General features: G+C 36.1%; 1 protein-coding gene across 1 annotated transcript in view; it reads left to right on the forward strand.

Moving 5' to 3' along the window:
- KCNH7 (potassium voltage-gated channel, subfamily H (eag-related), member 7) overlaps positions 1-18,887 on the forward strand; it is a 532,838-nt gene that overhangs the window by 493,464 nt on the left and 20,487 nt on the right. Inside the window, exons 10-12 of the mRNA XM_010858960.1 lie at positions 7,489-7,741; positions 10,642-10,847; positions 12,616-12,712. Coding sequence (XP_010857262.1) covers positions 7,489-7,741; positions 10,642-10,847; positions 12,616-12,712 — 556 coding nt within the window. The remainder of the gene's footprint in view (positions 1-7,488; positions 7,742-10,641; positions 10,848-12,615; positions 12,713-18,887) is intronic.

Here is an 18,887-nt window from a genome sequence, read left to right on the forward strand (position 1 = left end):
TTGAAAAAAGTTATAAAATTACCAATAGAGCCATCACTTTCCCTAGAAAACAACTGAATTGTTGTCTAGTTTTAATCTTTCTGGGAAACAAAGACCCTAACCAGTACAAAAAGAAAATAGCATTTATGCTACGTTGCTATTCTTTGTTGCTTATCGAAAAAACTGATGAATGAATGGAAAACATTTTGTACTTCACCATACTAGTAGCAACTTTAGAAATCCACTCTGATGAACAGCTATGGCAAGTCACAAGGGTTGAAGGAATCCTGGACTAAGTTTAGAGTCTTAATTCTTCCACAAATAAAATCCCTTAATGCACTTTTTTTGTTGTTGTTTACGCACTTAGTCATGTTCGACTCTTTTTGACCCCATGGACTGTAGCCGGCCAGGCTCCTCTGTCACTGGGATTTCCTAGACAAGAATACTGGGTTGGGTTGCCATTTCCTCTACAGGGGATCTTCCCAATTCAGGGATTAAACCTGCATCTCCTGCATTGGCAGGTGAATTCTTTACCACGAAACCACCAGGGAAACCCTTAATACACTTATTCTTTAGTTTTCGTGTGAAAAAATGGGGAAATCACCCTTCTACATTCCTTATATAAAGCTGATAAATCAAAACATGATTGTAACATATTACACATGAGAAAATTTTCTGAAACATAAAACTAGATTCAAATTCAATATGGTATATCAAATGTGAAGTGGTACTTAAATCACTTTTTCATTATATGGCAGACTGCACCTCCCTTTTCCTTAATTTGTAGGCAAACTCAGCTCATCTAAAATCAGTCCACTTATAAAAAAGTATTTATGAGGTATTCCTTCATCCCTTCCTTCACTCCCTCTCTCAAATAATTGGGAGGTTGAGGGGAAGGTCCTGAAATTGCTTTTCAGGATGCAGATCCCTTCTTTTGCCTTTAGAAACTTTAGTGAGTTCCAGGGTTTCCCCCGAGACCTTATTTCAAAAATCCTAGTGTACCCTCTTAAGTCAGGCCTTTGCTGATTTAGCAGAAGGGCTTCAGAGTTGGAGTAGCAAGAATAAGTATGTAAAAGCAGTAAATCCCCTCTGCCTACACATCATCGCTCGTGCTGCAGCCCATCCTAGGCCCTGACTTAACTGGGATCAGGTTAAAGTTTTAGTGTCCTTCTGAAAGCAAAGGAACATATCATAATTAAGCTGTTAACTGGGGACGGGAACTGCAGGACAAGGAAGGGACAAGGGAAAGATGCAGGAGGGAGGACTCTGTTTTTATTTTTCAGAGAAAATTTTCTTGTAGCACAACTGGTTCAGGATTTATGACACTGTTTTCCATGTCTATGTGCAGCAGCATTTTGATCTGCTCATGTTTTTTGCCTAAATGATGTAACCATATGATATATGTTGAAAAGTTGCATGCAGAAAATTAGTTAATTTTCGCAAGACTTATAAAAGCCCTTAGTCATGGATTCTACAATACCCTGCTTTGCCAGCAATCTTGCCACATGTGATAGTGCTATGCATTAAAACAATTCTTTCTTCTCATTAGCCACATGAAAGTAAAATAAGCAAGTAGATGAAAAAGCAGTTTGAGATCTCAGACTAAGACTATATATATTTGTATGTTTAAAACTACTAAAAGAATGTACCTGACTTGATCAGTGGATAAACATGTAATCACCAAGGAAAGACGAAAGATGTATTCTCCCTATTCCTTAATGATAAACCATAATCATAGAAATAATATAATCTGGGATGACCTCAAAATTATGAAATCCATTAAGGAACAACATTATCTTCTAGAAAGAGTGAAAAGTGAGGTTTAGTATCTTTTAAAGATGTTATCAAATCTAGAACGTCCACATAGTATATAATAATCATATTAGAATTTTTAAAAAGCTATAAAATATTAAGGCTGTGATTTAGGGCAGAGATTTAAGATTTGTTTTATTTCTTGCATAATTCATTTGATAATCATACTTGAGTTTTAATGTTTCGTTAGTCAGTGTTAATTTATGTTTTGATTAATACTAGTTTGTCAAGATTTAAGTATATTTAAGGACCCAAGGAAATTTCCTACTGTTAGTTATCACAGTTACCAAAGTTGTTTCTGTGATTAATTTGCTGTTTAGGGGAACCATTTGCCACATTCAGACTGTCTTTCTCCGTGTGCCCTCTGCAGGCTGCCTTTAGGAATGGCCCTCTCTGAAGCCCTGCTACGTGAAACAAACCAAAAGCCATTTATTACAGCATAGGTCAGCTTTCCAATGCTATCTAAATAGGGGACCTCTATTAGATAATATTTTTTTTTTCAAAATAAAATACAAGAGTTCAAAACACTATGAAAGGAGAGTTTTGGTTTTGTTTATTTTTTTGGTAAAAATTCAATTGTTGACATTCTTCCAACAGAACTTAGATAGTATACACACCGCAAAAAGAGTGTTTTGCATTGCAAGCTAAGAAACAGCAAACACTGAATCTTGTATCTTAAATCTGAGGAAGGAATAATAGAGTTTGATAGATAGTTAATATGGAATAGTTATTTCCATTTTTGCTGTCTCCATTTGTCATTTCTTCAGTCTGACTTTGATTTAATACTTCTATCTTGTTTTGTGGTTGTCGGGTGGTTTTGTTTGAATGTCCCTAAAATTTTATTTCTCTAGTACTAAGTTATGGGATTGATTTAACAGTCACAGAAAGCACTTCTTACTCACTTAAAAGAACAAATGTCTCATTTGTCTTATATAATCTGAGAGTTTCATAGAGTTTTATCTACCTACATTCAAGTAAAAGGAAGTTAATTTTGCATTTATAAAATATTCAAATGACTTTATATCATAATTAAGATATGAAAATTTTATCAGCCTTGGAAAAAATGTTCTGGAACTTTCAGGAACTTTTTACTCACCTTAAATTAGCTATTACCTTGATAGTTCCTTTGAACAGCCATTAGTATTGTAAACTTGCATTATAAAAGTCTAATTTGGCATGAAAATGTGGGAAATTCTGAGTAACCTTATATATATATATTTTTTTCCTAATCAGGGCATTTAGAGGCTTAAGGACCAGGGATATTTTAAGAATGTTTTATTCATTGTTATGCTCTCATGCCTAGTATAGTGCCTGGCATACAGTAGATGCTTAATAAATATTTGTTAAAAGAATGAAGACTTCTTTTCCAAGCTGCAGGCCATGAAACTGAGCAATGGCCTTAGTCTGACATCAGGCCAACTCAGTAAAACAATAGCTCCATCTGCACAGCAAAAGATGCTGTGTACCCTCATAGCAGCTCCAGAGCCTGACAAACAAGAAGCTCATGTAGAGTGTAGCAGCATGACTGCAATAATCATTAAACCAACCTGTGTCCTGGTTTGTATTTATGTATTTGAAACAGATTCTCTTTTAGCCAGGCTAAAGAGTAAATAAAATGCTAAGGCTTTTATCTGCTCAGGCTCAATAAAATGCCACTATTCGAATGCTAAATGAGGAAGTTCCAAGTCAGGTAGTTTAGCAGAGGAACCACCTGACCAGAACAGGAAATCAGTTGGAAGCAAGAAAGGCAACATGGCTGGGACACTGGAAGGGGTGCCTTGGATAACTATCCACTTAAGCCCTACCCTTTCTTCCCACCCTTTCACTGTGCCTCTACCTCTGTTTCAATACAGCTCCCTCTCTTATAACTCCCATTGTAAAATCCCTTTACTTAGGCATAACCCAGATTCCAATGCTGCTAACTTTCTTAGGACTTCCAAATCTCTGGGCTAGGAAGAGATTCAATGAATAAATCTTAGCTTCTACTGAGTTCTATGTAATTGACTTAAGAAAATTAAGGAAGTCAGTTAAGGGCTAACATCATAGGAGGATTCCTTAATCTAGACAAGTCCTTCATGCCAAGATCTGCGAATCTTACCCCCACTACATACAAACAAAGGCCTCTCCACAGAATTCTATAGTACTTCCTTTGTTATTGTTTAGTCACTAAGTCATGTCCAATTTTTTTGTGATGGACTGTAGCCATGAACTGTAGCCCACCAGGCTCCTGTGGCCCTAGGATTTTCCAGGCAACAATACTGGAGTGGGTTGCCATTTCCTCCTTCAGGCAACCTTCCCAATCCAGGTATCAAACAAACCTCTGTCTCCTGCATCTCCTGCATTGGCAGGTGGATTCTTTAGGCCACTGAGCCGCCAGGGAAGCCCCGTGGTACCTCCTACTAGAGTTATTTTCTCCAGTGATTGTCACTGCTATTAGGATTAGTGTTAGGAGCTGACAACACATGAGAAAGACACTTGATAAGAGAAAGATATTGAAAAACTTTCCCAAGTGCCCTTAAGGCTTCATGGGTGACTCCAAGAACACTGGAATTCCAAAAACATCTTTCTAAATTGATTTAGTAACTGACTACTTTCAAAAAGGATTTAAGACAACTCACAGTGAAAACCTGAGTGCAAAATTACAAGCCAAAATATTTAACACAAGTCATAAAGAGGAAACAAAAGATAGAGAGATGAAAGGAAAAATAATCAAAACTCTCCTGAGGCAATGGAACACAAAATTTAGTGGTGAATTTCTTAGTCACCAAATGAGACCATCAAAAATACACTGGGCACTGTATCTCTCAATTTCTAGCAAAGGGAATGTAACAATTTCTCTTTAGGAGAAATTGTTGGTTCTTTAGGAACAATAAATATGTGTGAAAAAAAACCAACAGGAAAAGCCAGAAGTAAACTTTCTATTGAATGTCTACAATGCACGGGATGATTTACACTCATTATCACATTTAATTGTGGGCACAACCCTGTGAGGTAGATATTATTTTTACAGTAAAGGAAAATGAATCTCAAGAAAAGTTAATTGACTTGATAAGTCACAGCTAGTAAGGGATGGAACTAAAACTTCAACTCATGCCTGTCTGACTCCATAGCTCATATCACACCCAGTAAGTGTATAACCCCTACCTTGATCTCATCTGCATCTCTAGCTCAAAGCACGCATACACACACACACACACAAACACACACACACACACACACACGAACACACAAATACACACACATGCATGCATGCACAATTTCTTATTCTGTAGCCAGGTTATACTCAGGAAATATACCTTAGAAACCTCAGGAAAAATACAAAGCTAGCAGCTGTAAGTTCAACATCCTCGTTCTGACTACTATAATGATAGCAGTATCTCCACTGGTGGCGGTCAGTGGCTTCAGTTGTGTCCGACTCTGCAACCCATGGACTGTAGCCTCCCAGACACCTCTGTCTATGGGATTCCCCAGGCAAGAATACTGGAGTGGGTTGCCATTTCCTTCTCCAGGGAGTCTCCCTGACCCAGGGATTAAACCCACATCTCCAGAGTCTCCTGCATTGCAGGCAGATTCTTCACCACTAAGCCACAGGGGAAGCCCAGTATCTCCACAGTTTGTGTGAAATATAAAATGCCTTTTTGTACCATATTATAGATAAATCCTAAGAGAAAAATAGCCATATCCAATTTGTTTCTTGGAATAATGTTCCTTATGTTTTTATTTGTATAAGGATACCTGAGAGTTATGCTGAGATCACAACAGTGGGCTTCAGCCAGGAAAAGTAAATCATATGCAAAGACACCAGTGAACTGGAGTCTGTTCCTACCAGAGCAGAAGACAGTATCCAAACCTGCTTATCTTTAGTCTAACATCACTTGCCAAAGCCAATGTGATTAGTTTAGACTGGCAGAAGGATCAGCAAACTAGAGGACTACTTCCATGAGAGGAGCTGTGTTGCTTGTAATCCCGATAAAGAGTAAGAAAAAGATCTCCAACCCCAAAGGCAGAAATGGACAGAGTTGTCATTCTGGAGAGATCTCTGGTCTAAGTAGGAAATGTGATAGGAGTCCAGTCATGGAGGTGAAGCCTGAAGGTTACAGTTAAGGGGAGAGACAGAGCTCATTCTTTGGGTCTGAGCTAGGTCCTACAGAAACTTCGGGATAAAAGTCTGAGTTTATGCAGCTGTGTGGAGCTGGGTAAGCAGTGTCTTACAATTGGCACACAATATATTGGTAACTTATGACAAATTCGAGTATTGCAAAGGCTCTTATTCTCTGTCAAAGAAACACAGATGGATAAAGTGACTTGCACAAGCATCAACCTGTGGCAGATTCATGACCAGAACACATAGTATGTGGCTTTTCTTCTAAAACACTCCTGAGCTATTTCTGTGAGTGACTCTACAATGAAGGAAGCAAGATGGGAAACAGTGGCTGTGGTGTGTCAGGTCTTCCAAAGATTCCTTTGTATCATGTCACAGCCAGTCTGACCAAGTGCATCACACAGGAGCCCTGCAGATGCAGGATCCTTGTGGCTGCTTTCATATATATATGTTCACTAAAATATGATTTAATTTGAAGGTCTTCTATGAGCACATGTATTAGAATTACATACACAAATAATTTATTATTACATTTAGCTATAGTGGACAGCAATAACAAGATTGACCCAAAAAGGTCAGAAATCCTAAAATTACATTATCAAGCACTTATAATGCCTCCTCCCTCCACTCCAAAGAATATTTAAATGCAATTTATTTTTACTGACTGACAGAGGAAAGTCAACCTGAGAATTAAAATCTCTATATGCCACCCAAAATAGCTAAGAAACATACAGAGACACAAGAGTTGAGTACCTTTGACTCATTGTATATGGGACATTTTTTTTTTTAATAACATAACATTTTATTCAGTTTAAAGTGAGTAGCACCTGTCAGACGTTATTGTTTAATCTTTTTTACAAATTTTTATTTAGTCACTGAATAGGTCGTCAAGACAGTAGAGCTGTTAGAAGCTTTATATATGCATCATAAATTCTGGCACAATTTCCATTTCTGAAAACTGAACTACACTTTTAAAGTACTTCTGCTGTTCTCCTTTCCTTTCTCTATTTTCAGTACTTATCAAAATATTTAGTGTAAAATAATGTGCTTATGAAATGTAAATACTCAAAGTATTGTTAGCTAAGAGCCCTCTCTGGTATATGACATTTACAAATACCATGGCTATTTCAGTATCATTATTTATATTAATTATAACTGAGATGTATACCAGAGATAGCAGTCCAAATTGACTTGAGATTCCTTCAGAAGATTGTCTTTCTAGTTGTACCACCTTTCATTAATTATGTCCTATTAATTGTCACATTGCATTATCTCTGTGCACAGTATGGTGCTACATAACATAATGCAGGCAATGAGAAGCAGCGTGGAATGTTGTAGGCATGGTATTTTAATGAGACAGCATTTGTGTTGAGTCTGTATGCCTGCAGTTAATTCAGAGAACACGTATTTGAGTTCAAATTCTGACATGTTTAGCAAACCAAATATGCATCAAGTTAGGTGAAGTAGAAGCATTGTAAGAACTCCTGTGTGACAATTACTACACCTGAAGTGCTGTGAACAAGAAGTGTACTTTATTTCAGGTGGAGATCCTCTGTGTGCTGGTAGTATGAAACTCTTTCTCTTTTTTTCTTCAGGTCCTAAAGGGTTTCCCAGAATGTTTACAAGCTGACATTTGTCTACATCTCAACCAGACTTTGCTGCAAAACTGCAAAGCCTTTCGGGGGGCAAGTAAAGGTTGCCTTAGAGCTTTGGCAATGAAGTTCAAGACCACCCATGCACCTCCAGGAGACACCCTGGTTCACTGTGGGGATGTCCTCACTGCGCTTTATTTCTTATCCAGAGGCTCCATTGAAATCCTCAAAGATGACATTGTGGTAGCTATTCTGGGTAAGTGTTTTAAAACTGGATAGTCACAAATTCAGCTTTTAGCCAGTGTCGTGCATGGTTTAAAATGACAGAAAACAGGACTTTCCATTTATTTATGAGTACTATTTAAGATTGATGAATAATTTTAAAGCTTTACTTAAAATTCAATTCAAATCAAATTAACCTTGCAGAAAATACATTTTCTTGACTCTCTCACTTGTTCTCTGGTGTGTAAATGCTTCCATTCTTGGCAGCCACTTAAGCCTTTGAGGCCAAATATATGAAAATGGCATTTTCCTTTTCATGTTACAGGATTGTGGATTCATGCTGAGTCCTTATCACCTTTAAATAAGATGTATATGTAGTAAGCATACTTGCTAGCATGTGCCAATGCCTGTCATGAACTGGATTTGTATGTTGATGAATCCATCTATTTGCTGTACACTTTACTACTGTGTCCCATCAGACAGAATTATATGAGTCCTTACCTAGGTTATCAGTAATATAGCGCTATAAACAACACACAGGGATCAAGGTGTTGAGGAGATAAAAATTCATAAGTTAAACTGGTTTGGGTGCAAAAGAAAGTCCATCTCTCCAATCTGCCTCTTCAAAAATAAATTTAGCCAGTGTGAACTGGTAGGATTTCTTTGGAATATTAGAACAATGGGCAAGCACGAGGGAGCAGAGAGAAATGAGATCAGTTTTTGTTCTCTCCTATCCCTTAGCCAGTAAGTTTAAGGCTCTGTCTCCCTGGGAGCACCCACTCCCAATGTTTGGGAACATGTGCACTCATTTTTTTCCCCATGGATTAAATCTGGTTCTATTTAAATAAAAAGTACATAATTCAATGATTTCCTTTTACTTGACTCTTGATATTAACATCCAAAGGATGAGGATATGGGCTGTTTTCTTCACTATTGTATAGAACCAGTGGGCATAACACAGACCCAATACATGAATGAAGATGTTTGAGAGATTTATATATCTTGATAATTATACTATGACGAGAAATTTTAAAAACATTTTTTCAAACTTGATCAGAGGTACAATTTGGTTTATAATCCAATAAGCAGACCAAGAATAAAAATATATTTTAAATCACTTAGCAGCTACAGAGTAAAGTGAGATTTTCACTTGATTTGGCTTTGACAGTTCTAGTCTGTTGCCAGGGAAGAAGCATGCATCACTGCATTCCTGATCTTCAAATCAGCCAGCCTTAACTTCTACAGGAAGGTAACAAGCTGTCTTGCTTTATAAAATAGTAATTTTAGAATGTAGTTAAGCTGTACATGGTGACTGGCTTACTCTTTGCTCACTTACAATCATGTAAAATACAAATACAAAGCTCATGCTGAATTTAGTTCAGAGCTTTTCTCTGATAATATCTGTACTAACATATCAAAACTATAAAGAATTTCAAGAGATTCTCCTTTCCTGTCTCCATTTCCATGTAAATCTTCACTTAAAAATCTCAGAAATTATGATTCCTCATTCAATTTTTTTAAAAGCTAAGTATTTATTTAAATGAAAGTTAAAATATTCTCTCCAACATCAATTTTTCTTATAAAGATATGGCATCTGATTTCTCCCCATTACATTCACGTTTAAAATAAGAACATCACAGAGTTTTTCTTTTACCTTGAATTTTTTTGTTTAAAAGTCTTTGGTAGTTTCCATAGTTGGGTATATATGAACTTGTTTACCAAAAAGATAAGTAACAGATCCTCTAAGATTTTTCTAAATCTGAAAAGTAGCTTTAGGATATATGTACATATGTAAGAAGGTACATTTTACAGTGCCATCTACTACCTTTAAAACTTACATAATCAATACTCCATCAGTAGTTAATGCACATGTATTTCAAAAGTACAATTTTTAAGTATCTTGGCTTTCTGAAGAAAGATCTAAGTGGCCGTGACATTCAGGGAAAATAATGGGAAGAGATGAGATATATCAAGTGTGCAAAGATTTTAACTGGAGTCAGAATTAATGGGATGTAGTTATGGCTGCTCTCTCTCTACCTTTATTTCACCCAACTAAGAAGGTGACCTTGACTTAATCCGTTTACACTCTTTAATCCTCTTTCATTTTCATAACATTTGGATAATAATTAGTAATTTTTTCATTAGGTTATTTTGGGGATCAAGTGAGATAATGCGCCTAAGCATTTGATGCAGAGCCTGACACCTACTTAGTCTTCAATAAGCATTTGTTGTTACTGTCATTATCATCCTCATAGTTGAAGGAGACCTAGGAAAGAAGTGACATGTGGCTAGGCAGAGGGGATGGGAAGGGCCCATCAGAAACCAGACACTGAAATAACCCCAGGCTTGGCAAAAAAGCAGGAAGGACACACCTTTGGAATAAAGGCCATACAGTTTAAAAACATGACTTTATTTGTTGAGAAAATATAACTAGATGTATTATTAAGGGGAGTTCCAAAAGTAGTTACCAAAGGAAACCGGGTATATTCAAATTGTACCCCTAGTCCTCTAGGTTAAAAAAGATCTACCATAAACCCATGCTTGGCATCACCTCCTGAGACCATTCTGAGATAGAAACTTTGGGGCAGAATTAGACCACACTAGACTTGCCAAAAACATAGCAGACCAAAGCCATGTTTGCTGCATTCCAGATGCTTAGCCAAAGAATCAAAACTAGGAAATAATGGGGATTATACCAGGACCAGGGCTCTAAAAGGTGAAATTCTGGTCAGCAAACAAATACGACTGGGGCAGTCAGTACGTGGCTCTAGGGTTGTGCTGCCCAAGTGTCTGTTGGCCGTCAGGTCTCACATGTGAAATGTTTGGTTCAGGGATAGGTCAGTGGTCCCCTTCAAATTTTAGAAGTAAAACGTTAAGTTCAGATTTCTTTCATTTCTTTTTTTTTTTTTTCTTTTCTCCTTTTTGATCTTTTAGGAAAAAATGATATATTTGGAGAAATGGTCCACCTTTATGCCAAACCTGGAAAGTCTAACGCAGATGTAAGAGCACTCACATACTGTGACTTGCATAAGATTCAGAGAGAAGATTTGCTAGAGGTTTTGGACATGTATCCTGAGTTTTCCGATCACTTTCTTACAAATCTAGAGTTGACTTTCAACCTGAGGCACGAGAGTGCGAAGGTATATGTTACCTGCTCATTTTTGGACTCTGACGTTTTATTTTATCCTTTGATTGCCCAAGGACCTCTGAAAGATCAAGTGAAATAGTGTAAACAGTTAAACAATTGTGAATATTTGAAAGGAAAAGCCAACTTAATATTAGAATTTCTCAATTATAAAGAAGGAATTAGGTCTAATTGCCCTCAAGTATGTTGAATAACTTTAGTAGTTCAATTTGACCTTTTAGGAACTTTTAGGAGTTATGCTTGATCTATAATACCTTTTTTTTATATTGAATGTGACAGTTATTTGTTATAAATGGGTGATTCTAGGCTATTGAAAATCACCTAAAAAGAGTTTATCTTATACAGAGGTTAAAATATTCTCTCAGATACTATTTACACTGTATATTGGTTAGCAGTATCTTTTCAATAATCATGAAGAAGTTAAATTCTTAAAGTTTAGATACATATTTAACACAATTTCTAAATTGTAGAAGTATAAATTAATCAGGCCTATACCTAAGTCAAAATTATTGATGCAGAATGAATAACATATACTCTAGTAGAAATAGTATCTTAAATAATGTTACAAGTGATTTAACATAGGATCAATTTCCAGGGCTTAGCCTCTAAGGCCCTCACTCACCCTCCTCCACCAGGAAAGTGTGTCCTTATCACCCATGAGTATTCTAAGAATAGATTTTATGTTGCAGCCCACAATTTATTACTAGGTTATTCTCTATCTCTTCCCCCTCCCCACCAAATTCATAATCCTAACTCCAACTCTAAATACATTTTTTGCCAGAAACCAAATGTTTTGACACTTGCAAGTGTATTTTAATGTTAACTAATAAAGTCTCTGGAAAGTAAGATTCTCAAGTCAATAGGTAAAACACGGCAGATTTCATTTTCCCTGGAGTTATAGTCATTCCCAGGATTCTGTGAGAGAAGAGACTTAAAGAATTTAAGGTCACCAGAGTACTATTTGATAACCCGAAGCACCAGCTCAGAAAATTACTTTACAAAATGCTGAAAGTTGAAAAATCAGGTGGTAAGAGGTTCAAGTTACCAAGAGCGTATGCTTTTTATAATGATTTTAATTCAGAATTTTATCAAGTTGCAGTTTAATATCACTGACCTCATTTTTATTTTGCTTCAAAAAACAAGCATCTACCTCAGATAACTTCTTTGTGAAAATTTTAGGCAGCAACCAAATAAACAAAACAGAAGTTTCCATTTGTTTTATTTATTTGGAAACCTCCAGTTTTGTTTACAAGAGAGGAAGAAAGAATGGGGAACAAAACAGGGTTCAGAGCATAGTGTTTATTGAATTCGACCTTGTATTTATTATGAAATTTAACTTTGTAATCTTTACCATGTAATTTAAACATCATAGCTAATTATAATTAGTCTACACATTTTTTTCTGCAATGATACAGATTTTTCAATTTTTAAAATTATTGCTATTTTTATTTTAACTTTTCCAAGTTACATAAAATATATTACACAGGAAGGAATATATGTTGTCTCTAAGTATTGACATCATCCCGAAACATTTCTGATAAATAACTTCTACAACTATGATTTCCCTGGTTAAACTACTAGAATTATTCTGTCTATTTTATAATTTAGAGAAAATCATTAAGCAAATTGTTGTAGTTATTTGCCTGCAATCTATTAATTAAGTCTTAGTGGTTGAAATGATATGAAATAGTAGAGTTTACTGATGATACACTGTGTTCAAACTGAATAATCTTCCACTTTATCTTCACGTTCCATTAACAAAGGCTGATCTCTTACTACGATCACAGTCCGTGAATGATTCTGAAGCAGACCACTGTAAACTGCGAAGGAGATTGTCATTTGATAGTGAAGAAGACAAAGGTAATTCATTCTTTTCTAAAGTTCAAATATGGAGCATGTGAATATTAGTCCTACTTATTTAAATGCTCATTGTACTTCTTATGTCAAGGGTAATTAATTAATTCAGATTTTAAGAAGGCAAATCCTTTGCTTTTTTCAGTAGTTAATGATGTGGTTTCTGATTGATAACTCTCAACAGTGTTTCTCAAGACCCAATCCTAGGCCCTTTTCTTCTCTTCTTATTCTATATCATACTCTTCCCCTAAGTAATTTCGTTTATACCCATAGTTTAATTATATTTTTTGCATGCATGTGTGTGCTAGGTCGATCCAGTTGTGTCTACCTCTTTGCGATCCTATGGACTGTAGGTTGCTCTGTCCATGGGATTCTCCAGACAAAAATACTGGAATGGACTGCCATGCCCTCCTCCAGGGATCGAACCCTCCTCCTTCCCAACCCAGGGATTGAACCTGCGTCTCCTGCATTGTCTCCTGCATTGGCAGGCAGGTTCTTTACCAATAGTGCCACCTAGGAAGCCCTATCCTATTTTCACGTAGGAGATGTGCATGAAAGTGAAAGTGCAAAAGTGTTAGGTCATTCAGTTATGTGTGACTCTTTGTGACTTCATGGACTGTAACCCACAAGGCTCCTCTGTCCATGGGATTCTCCAGACAAGAATACTGGAGTGGGAAGCTATTCCCTTCTTCAGGGGATCTTCCTGACCCAGGGATCAAACCCGGGTCTCCTGCATTGCAGGCAGATTCTTTACTGTCTGAGCTACCACAGACGCTCTGGAGAAGTACATATTTACATCTCAATACCAGAATATCTAGGGACACCCCTGGTGGCACTAGTGGTAAAGAATCCACCTGCCAATGCAGGTAGATGTAAAAGATAAGTGTTCAATCCGTGGGTCGAGAAGATGCCCTGGAAGAGGACATGACAACCCATTCCAGTATTCTTGTCTGGAGAATCCAATGGACAGAGGAGCCTGGCAGGCTGCAGTACATAGGGTTACATAGAGTCAGACACAACTGAAGCAACTTAGCATGCACATACCAGGACATCTGAACTTCAGCCTCCTATATCCAAATGCCTATTAAACCATCTATATGAAATTGCAACAGCAACTCAAACTCAGTACTTCTTAAATTGAAATCATTAGTTTCCCTGGAAACCTCTCTCTCCATCAGTTGCTATGTCTCTAAATGGCACCACCATTCAACACATTGCACAGACTGGATATTCTCTCTAGGAACCAATTTTCTCTCAACCTCTCCATCAGCCTTGGCAACAAGTCTTGTTATTAGTACCTCCAACACAGCCATTTACTCTTCAGACCAGGTCTTTTTTTGGTTCACTCTTCTCCATGTTCATAACCACAACTCTGGGTCAGTGAAACATATTTCAACTCACCTTGCCAACTTGCCCCTGTTTCATCTATTGTTCACACTGGACCACTGGTAATTCCTTTTTCTAAATCCAGTTTGGTTTATGCCAGCTATATATTTAAAGTCCTCTAAGGACTTCCCATTCCCTAAATTCTTCATAGGGTGAGTCTATGCCAACCTTTTGAGTCTTATCTCATACCATCCTTCCTTTACCAACTCCTCTCTTTTGCAACATTTATTCCAGTTGCACTTCCATATTATTTGCATCATTATTTAATCAGTGATGTCTGCCTGTAGAGCATAAACATGATGGGAAATATTTGGTCACCTAAAGCTTCAGTGCTTGCCTCAGCAGGTGTTCAACAAATATTTGTTGAAAGAATGAATGAATTCATGAACTAGCATTTCAGCATCTTCCATGTGATTCTTTTCCTCATTTTGCCTTTTTAATCAAAGTTCTTTTCTTTGTCCTCTTTCCTCTGAATTCTCTCCCAAGGGGAGCTCATCTCTCAGCTTTAACTTGCTCTATATTCCAAGTGAACTCAGCTGCCCTTTCTTCCATGTACATCACTTTTGTGTTTTTGATTATATCCTTTCCTTAGTCAGAATTTGCCTCCCTGTCCTCAAACACACATATGTGCACACATACAAGCAAAACTATACCACACCACTTTTTAATCAATTAAATTACTTTTTTTCAAGGTTAAACTTCAGTAATAATCAACATGAACTCTTTCTTGATTTTCTCAAAAATAACAGGTTTTCTTTTTTTATGAATTCCTAAGACACTTTCCTCTTGTTATCTTGTTATACAGATGGTTCTTGACTTATGATGGTTTAACTTGTGATTCTGTGACTTTACAGTAGTGCAAAACAATACACATTTAGTAGAAACTATATTTCAAATTTTGAATTTTGATCTTTCCCAGCTAGTGATATCCCATAATGTAATTTCTTGTGATGCTGGACAGTGGCAGCTCTCAGTCAGCCACATGATCACAAGGGAAACAGCCCATATACTTACAACCATTTGTTTTTTACTTTCAATGCAGTATTCAATAAATTACATGAGATACTCAACAATTTATTGTAGAATAGGCTTTTGTTAAATGAGTTTGCCCAACATAGCATAATGTAAATGTTCTGAGCATGTTTAGATTAGGCTAAGCTATCGTGTTCAGTAGATTAAATGTATTTTCAACTTATGATTTTCAATTTACAGTGGGTTTATTTTACTGTAACCCCATAGTAACTCAAGGAAGATCTTTATTTTTAAAATATGCCCTGTGCAGTGGTTATTGGTATATTTGTGTTTTTTTTTCTCTATCAAATAGTAGACTCCTTTAGCAAAGCATGGTGAATAAATATCTGTTGAATTGGGCTAATTGTTGAATCTTCTGGCTGATTGCAGAACAATAAACCACTCACAGCTAGGTGATAATTTATTTCTGCAATGTCCTTAATTATTCTCCTGGTGACTTTTTCTAAAACCAGAACCACAACAGCCAAGCTGTTCTATCGACTTAACCTAAATCCCTTATCCTGAAGTTAATCTCATGTTTTGATCTCACTAAAAATAAAATACTGCTTAACAATACTGTCTATATAATAATGTCACCCATACTGTTGAAGATTTATTAAATCTCCTTTCAATCTTGTTTAGTTTCCTCATTCTCAAGCTAAATAATCTAACATTTTTATCTCCAGATAAGGCCCTAAAAGCATGTCACAATTTATATTGTGCTAATGCTACTAGACATTTCTATTGATTCTGAAGACTTTTCCTTTAATCTCAGGCTTAGTCTCTAAGACCCGTTTTATATAAAATGTTGATGATAAGGCATTTGCCTGCCTATAACTTTTTGAAGTTTACTGGTATAACAGTAAATCAATATAAAAAAACAATTAAGTCCAGTCTAAACTGCAGCTCAGTTAGTAAAGAATCTGCCTGCAATGCAGAAGACCCAGGTTCAATTCCTGGGTCAGGAAGATCGCCTGGAGAAGGAAATGGCAACCCACTCCAGTATTCTTGCCTGGAAAATCCGATGAACAGAGGAGCCTTGCAGGCTACATGGGGTAGCCTTGCAGTACACGGGGTAGCAAGAGTCATACAGGACTTAGTGACCCAACCACCATCCAGAGCCTGAGAGCCTATTCTAGTCTTCAGGACTTCATGGTGCTATAGGGAAGTTTAAAATTTGCTGAAACCAATTTAGTCCCAATCACCCCAATCTAAAGATCTAAAGGGGCCATCCATTCTGTACTTCTTGATATAGAATCAATATCTGGGAGAGGGAAAAATGCATATAAGCAAATATAAAGAATAATGAACATTCAGAAGATAATTGATCCCAAATGATATGAAGGTTACATAAATTAAAAGCTGCCCATGAAATGTACTGATTACTTTAGAGTTAGTTTACTGCTCAGTTGAAACCATACCTTGAGGGGATATATCCAAGAGTGCTGATGACTATGCATTAATCAGCAGAGGCATCAAGAACAGAGGGAAGAACAGGTGGTTGCCCATTGGTGACAGACACATTGAATCTTACAGTTACTGCTCACAACCTACCCCAAAAAACACTGGGACTCTTCAGGTTTCAGTTCCCACTTATACCTCCCTCCCACCGTGTCTACCATGTGGTGCTAAGGAGTTTACATTCAAAAAGAAATATTAAAAATAAAAAGATGTATATAGAAACTTTGAAGGTTGATTTGAACTAAATAGAAGCTTAACATATTGGACCTCTTCTCTCCTAAAATACATTTGTGGGTGAAAGTGGTTTGTCCTCATAGGCTGTGCATTTCTGAGGAAATAAACTCTGTTCTTGAATAGAAAGAATTGCCAGTTCAAGTCCAAATTTGAAGACACTTTGTTTTTGTTTTTTGTTTTTGTTTTTGTTTTTTTGAGGATATTTTCAAGAAATTCTCTTCCTTCGTAAAGTTCTGACATAGAGGTACCCAGGACCTTCCCAACTTGACTGTGGTTATTGTAGGGGGAGGTGTTACAGTTTCTGAGATGAAAGCAGAATGTTACTGTTACAGACTGTGAAGAATAAAAGTGTATCTTCAATGACTTCCTTAGTGATCACAAGCGTTGAAAAGATAGTTGGACAGAACAGAAATAAATGAGCTATAACCATTTAGAACATGTTGAAAATAGTCCAAGTACTCTTCAGAGTTGAATTGTACTTACTTCAGAGTGTGCCAATATAGTCTATTGAATATGAGAATATTTCCTTTAAAATTTTATGTTGTGAAATTTTCAGGAATTTTATGTTGCCGCATGGTGTGGCAAAAAAATAATAATAAAATAAAATGTTATATTATGTATATTTTATAATACTCATAAGTTTTACAACAATAGCATGTATAATGGCCCATGAGATACATACATACAAACATATATATATTTTTACTGATAGCTCTTTTGTGACTGCATATTTGGAATATTCTGCTTAACTTTTTCTATGAACAGAAAATGCAATATCAAAGTAGCTATTAAACACTAATTTAAGGAATCAGTTACCCTTTGAGAGACACTAATTCAATGAGAGCATCAATTAATAGCCCACCCCCCAAAAAGAAAATTGGACTGTGTTAAATGTTCAACATCCTCTTTGCATTAAATTTAGATGGTTGTCACACATCATTAAAAAAGAACCCATTTTAAGAGATACATATATTCTAAGAGCAATTTTCTTACTTTCCCACTCATGTGTTTTTTATTAAATTCTATATATATTCAACTGAAAAAATCTAATGTTCCAGAAAATAAGAATGGAAAGAGGTATTTAACTCATATACATATGTTTCAAAGAACAGCAATAAACATTATCTTTTTCTAATATTTGTTTTGTGATTTCACATTGTCATACAAAACTCAGTAAAGTCTAGCAAGTGTTTCTCCAAAATAACTTCTATGAAAGTTATTGAAGTTAAGAATAAATATATACATTGTTAAACTTATTTTTACAAAATAGGAATGGGTCAAATTCTAATTTTATGAAGTTAATCCTTTAACAATATTGCTGTTATAATCTGGCACCTCTTAGGAACATCTTCTTCAATAATAAAGAATGATTAGTTTTTGTTATCCATTTCAGTAATATATAAATATATCTTTATTTATATTTTTAAAATAGATTTTTATCTGTATTTATGTAGAAAAGTGATGCTAATTTGTTTTCAACTTTCTTTGATGCTAGAGAGGAACTAAAGTACTTGAAATCAAATGAAGACATTTATTTTAGATTCCAGTGTTCCAATGCAATAAAATTCTTAATGCACTTGACTGGAAAATGCTCAACTTATCTCAAAATTGTTACCAGTGGGAAATCTTAAATGATGAGAGAGCACATTAAATGCCTCTCTTTTACCTAAACTTGGGCCCAGCTGTTAGGTCTGACAAATAAAAATGATAAATAGGTTGAGAGAAAAACTCCATAAATAATGGAGAGAACACAGACATTTGTTCCCAGATTGTTTGAAATGTAAAATTTTCTATAATCATTCTTATGATGGATGGGTCAACCTCTCCATCAAGACATTCACTCTATGCTCTTCAACCCATCCAGACTTAGAGAGACACCCACAAGACAATTCATAAATGTTTTAGAATTGTATCCTGTGAGAAAGAGGGGAGGGGGGGAGATAGACTGTCAACATACAGAAACAAGGTTTTTTTGGGTTTTTTTTAGAGTTTTCAGTCATCTAAGTCAGAAAAATTCCAAGCTTAATTAAACAGGCCAGCTCTTTCCTTTGTACAATGATTGGAACAGGAATGATTATACAATCTCATT

This window comes from Bison bison, unplaced genomic scaffold, assembly GCF_000754665.1.
Source record: "Bison bison bison isolate TAMUID 2011002044 unplaced genomic scaffold, Bison_UMD1.0 scf7180017864452, whole genome shotgun sequence".
Classification (NCBI taxonomy): Eukaryota; Metazoa; Chordata; class Mammalia; order Artiodactyla; family Bovidae; genus Bison; species Bison bison.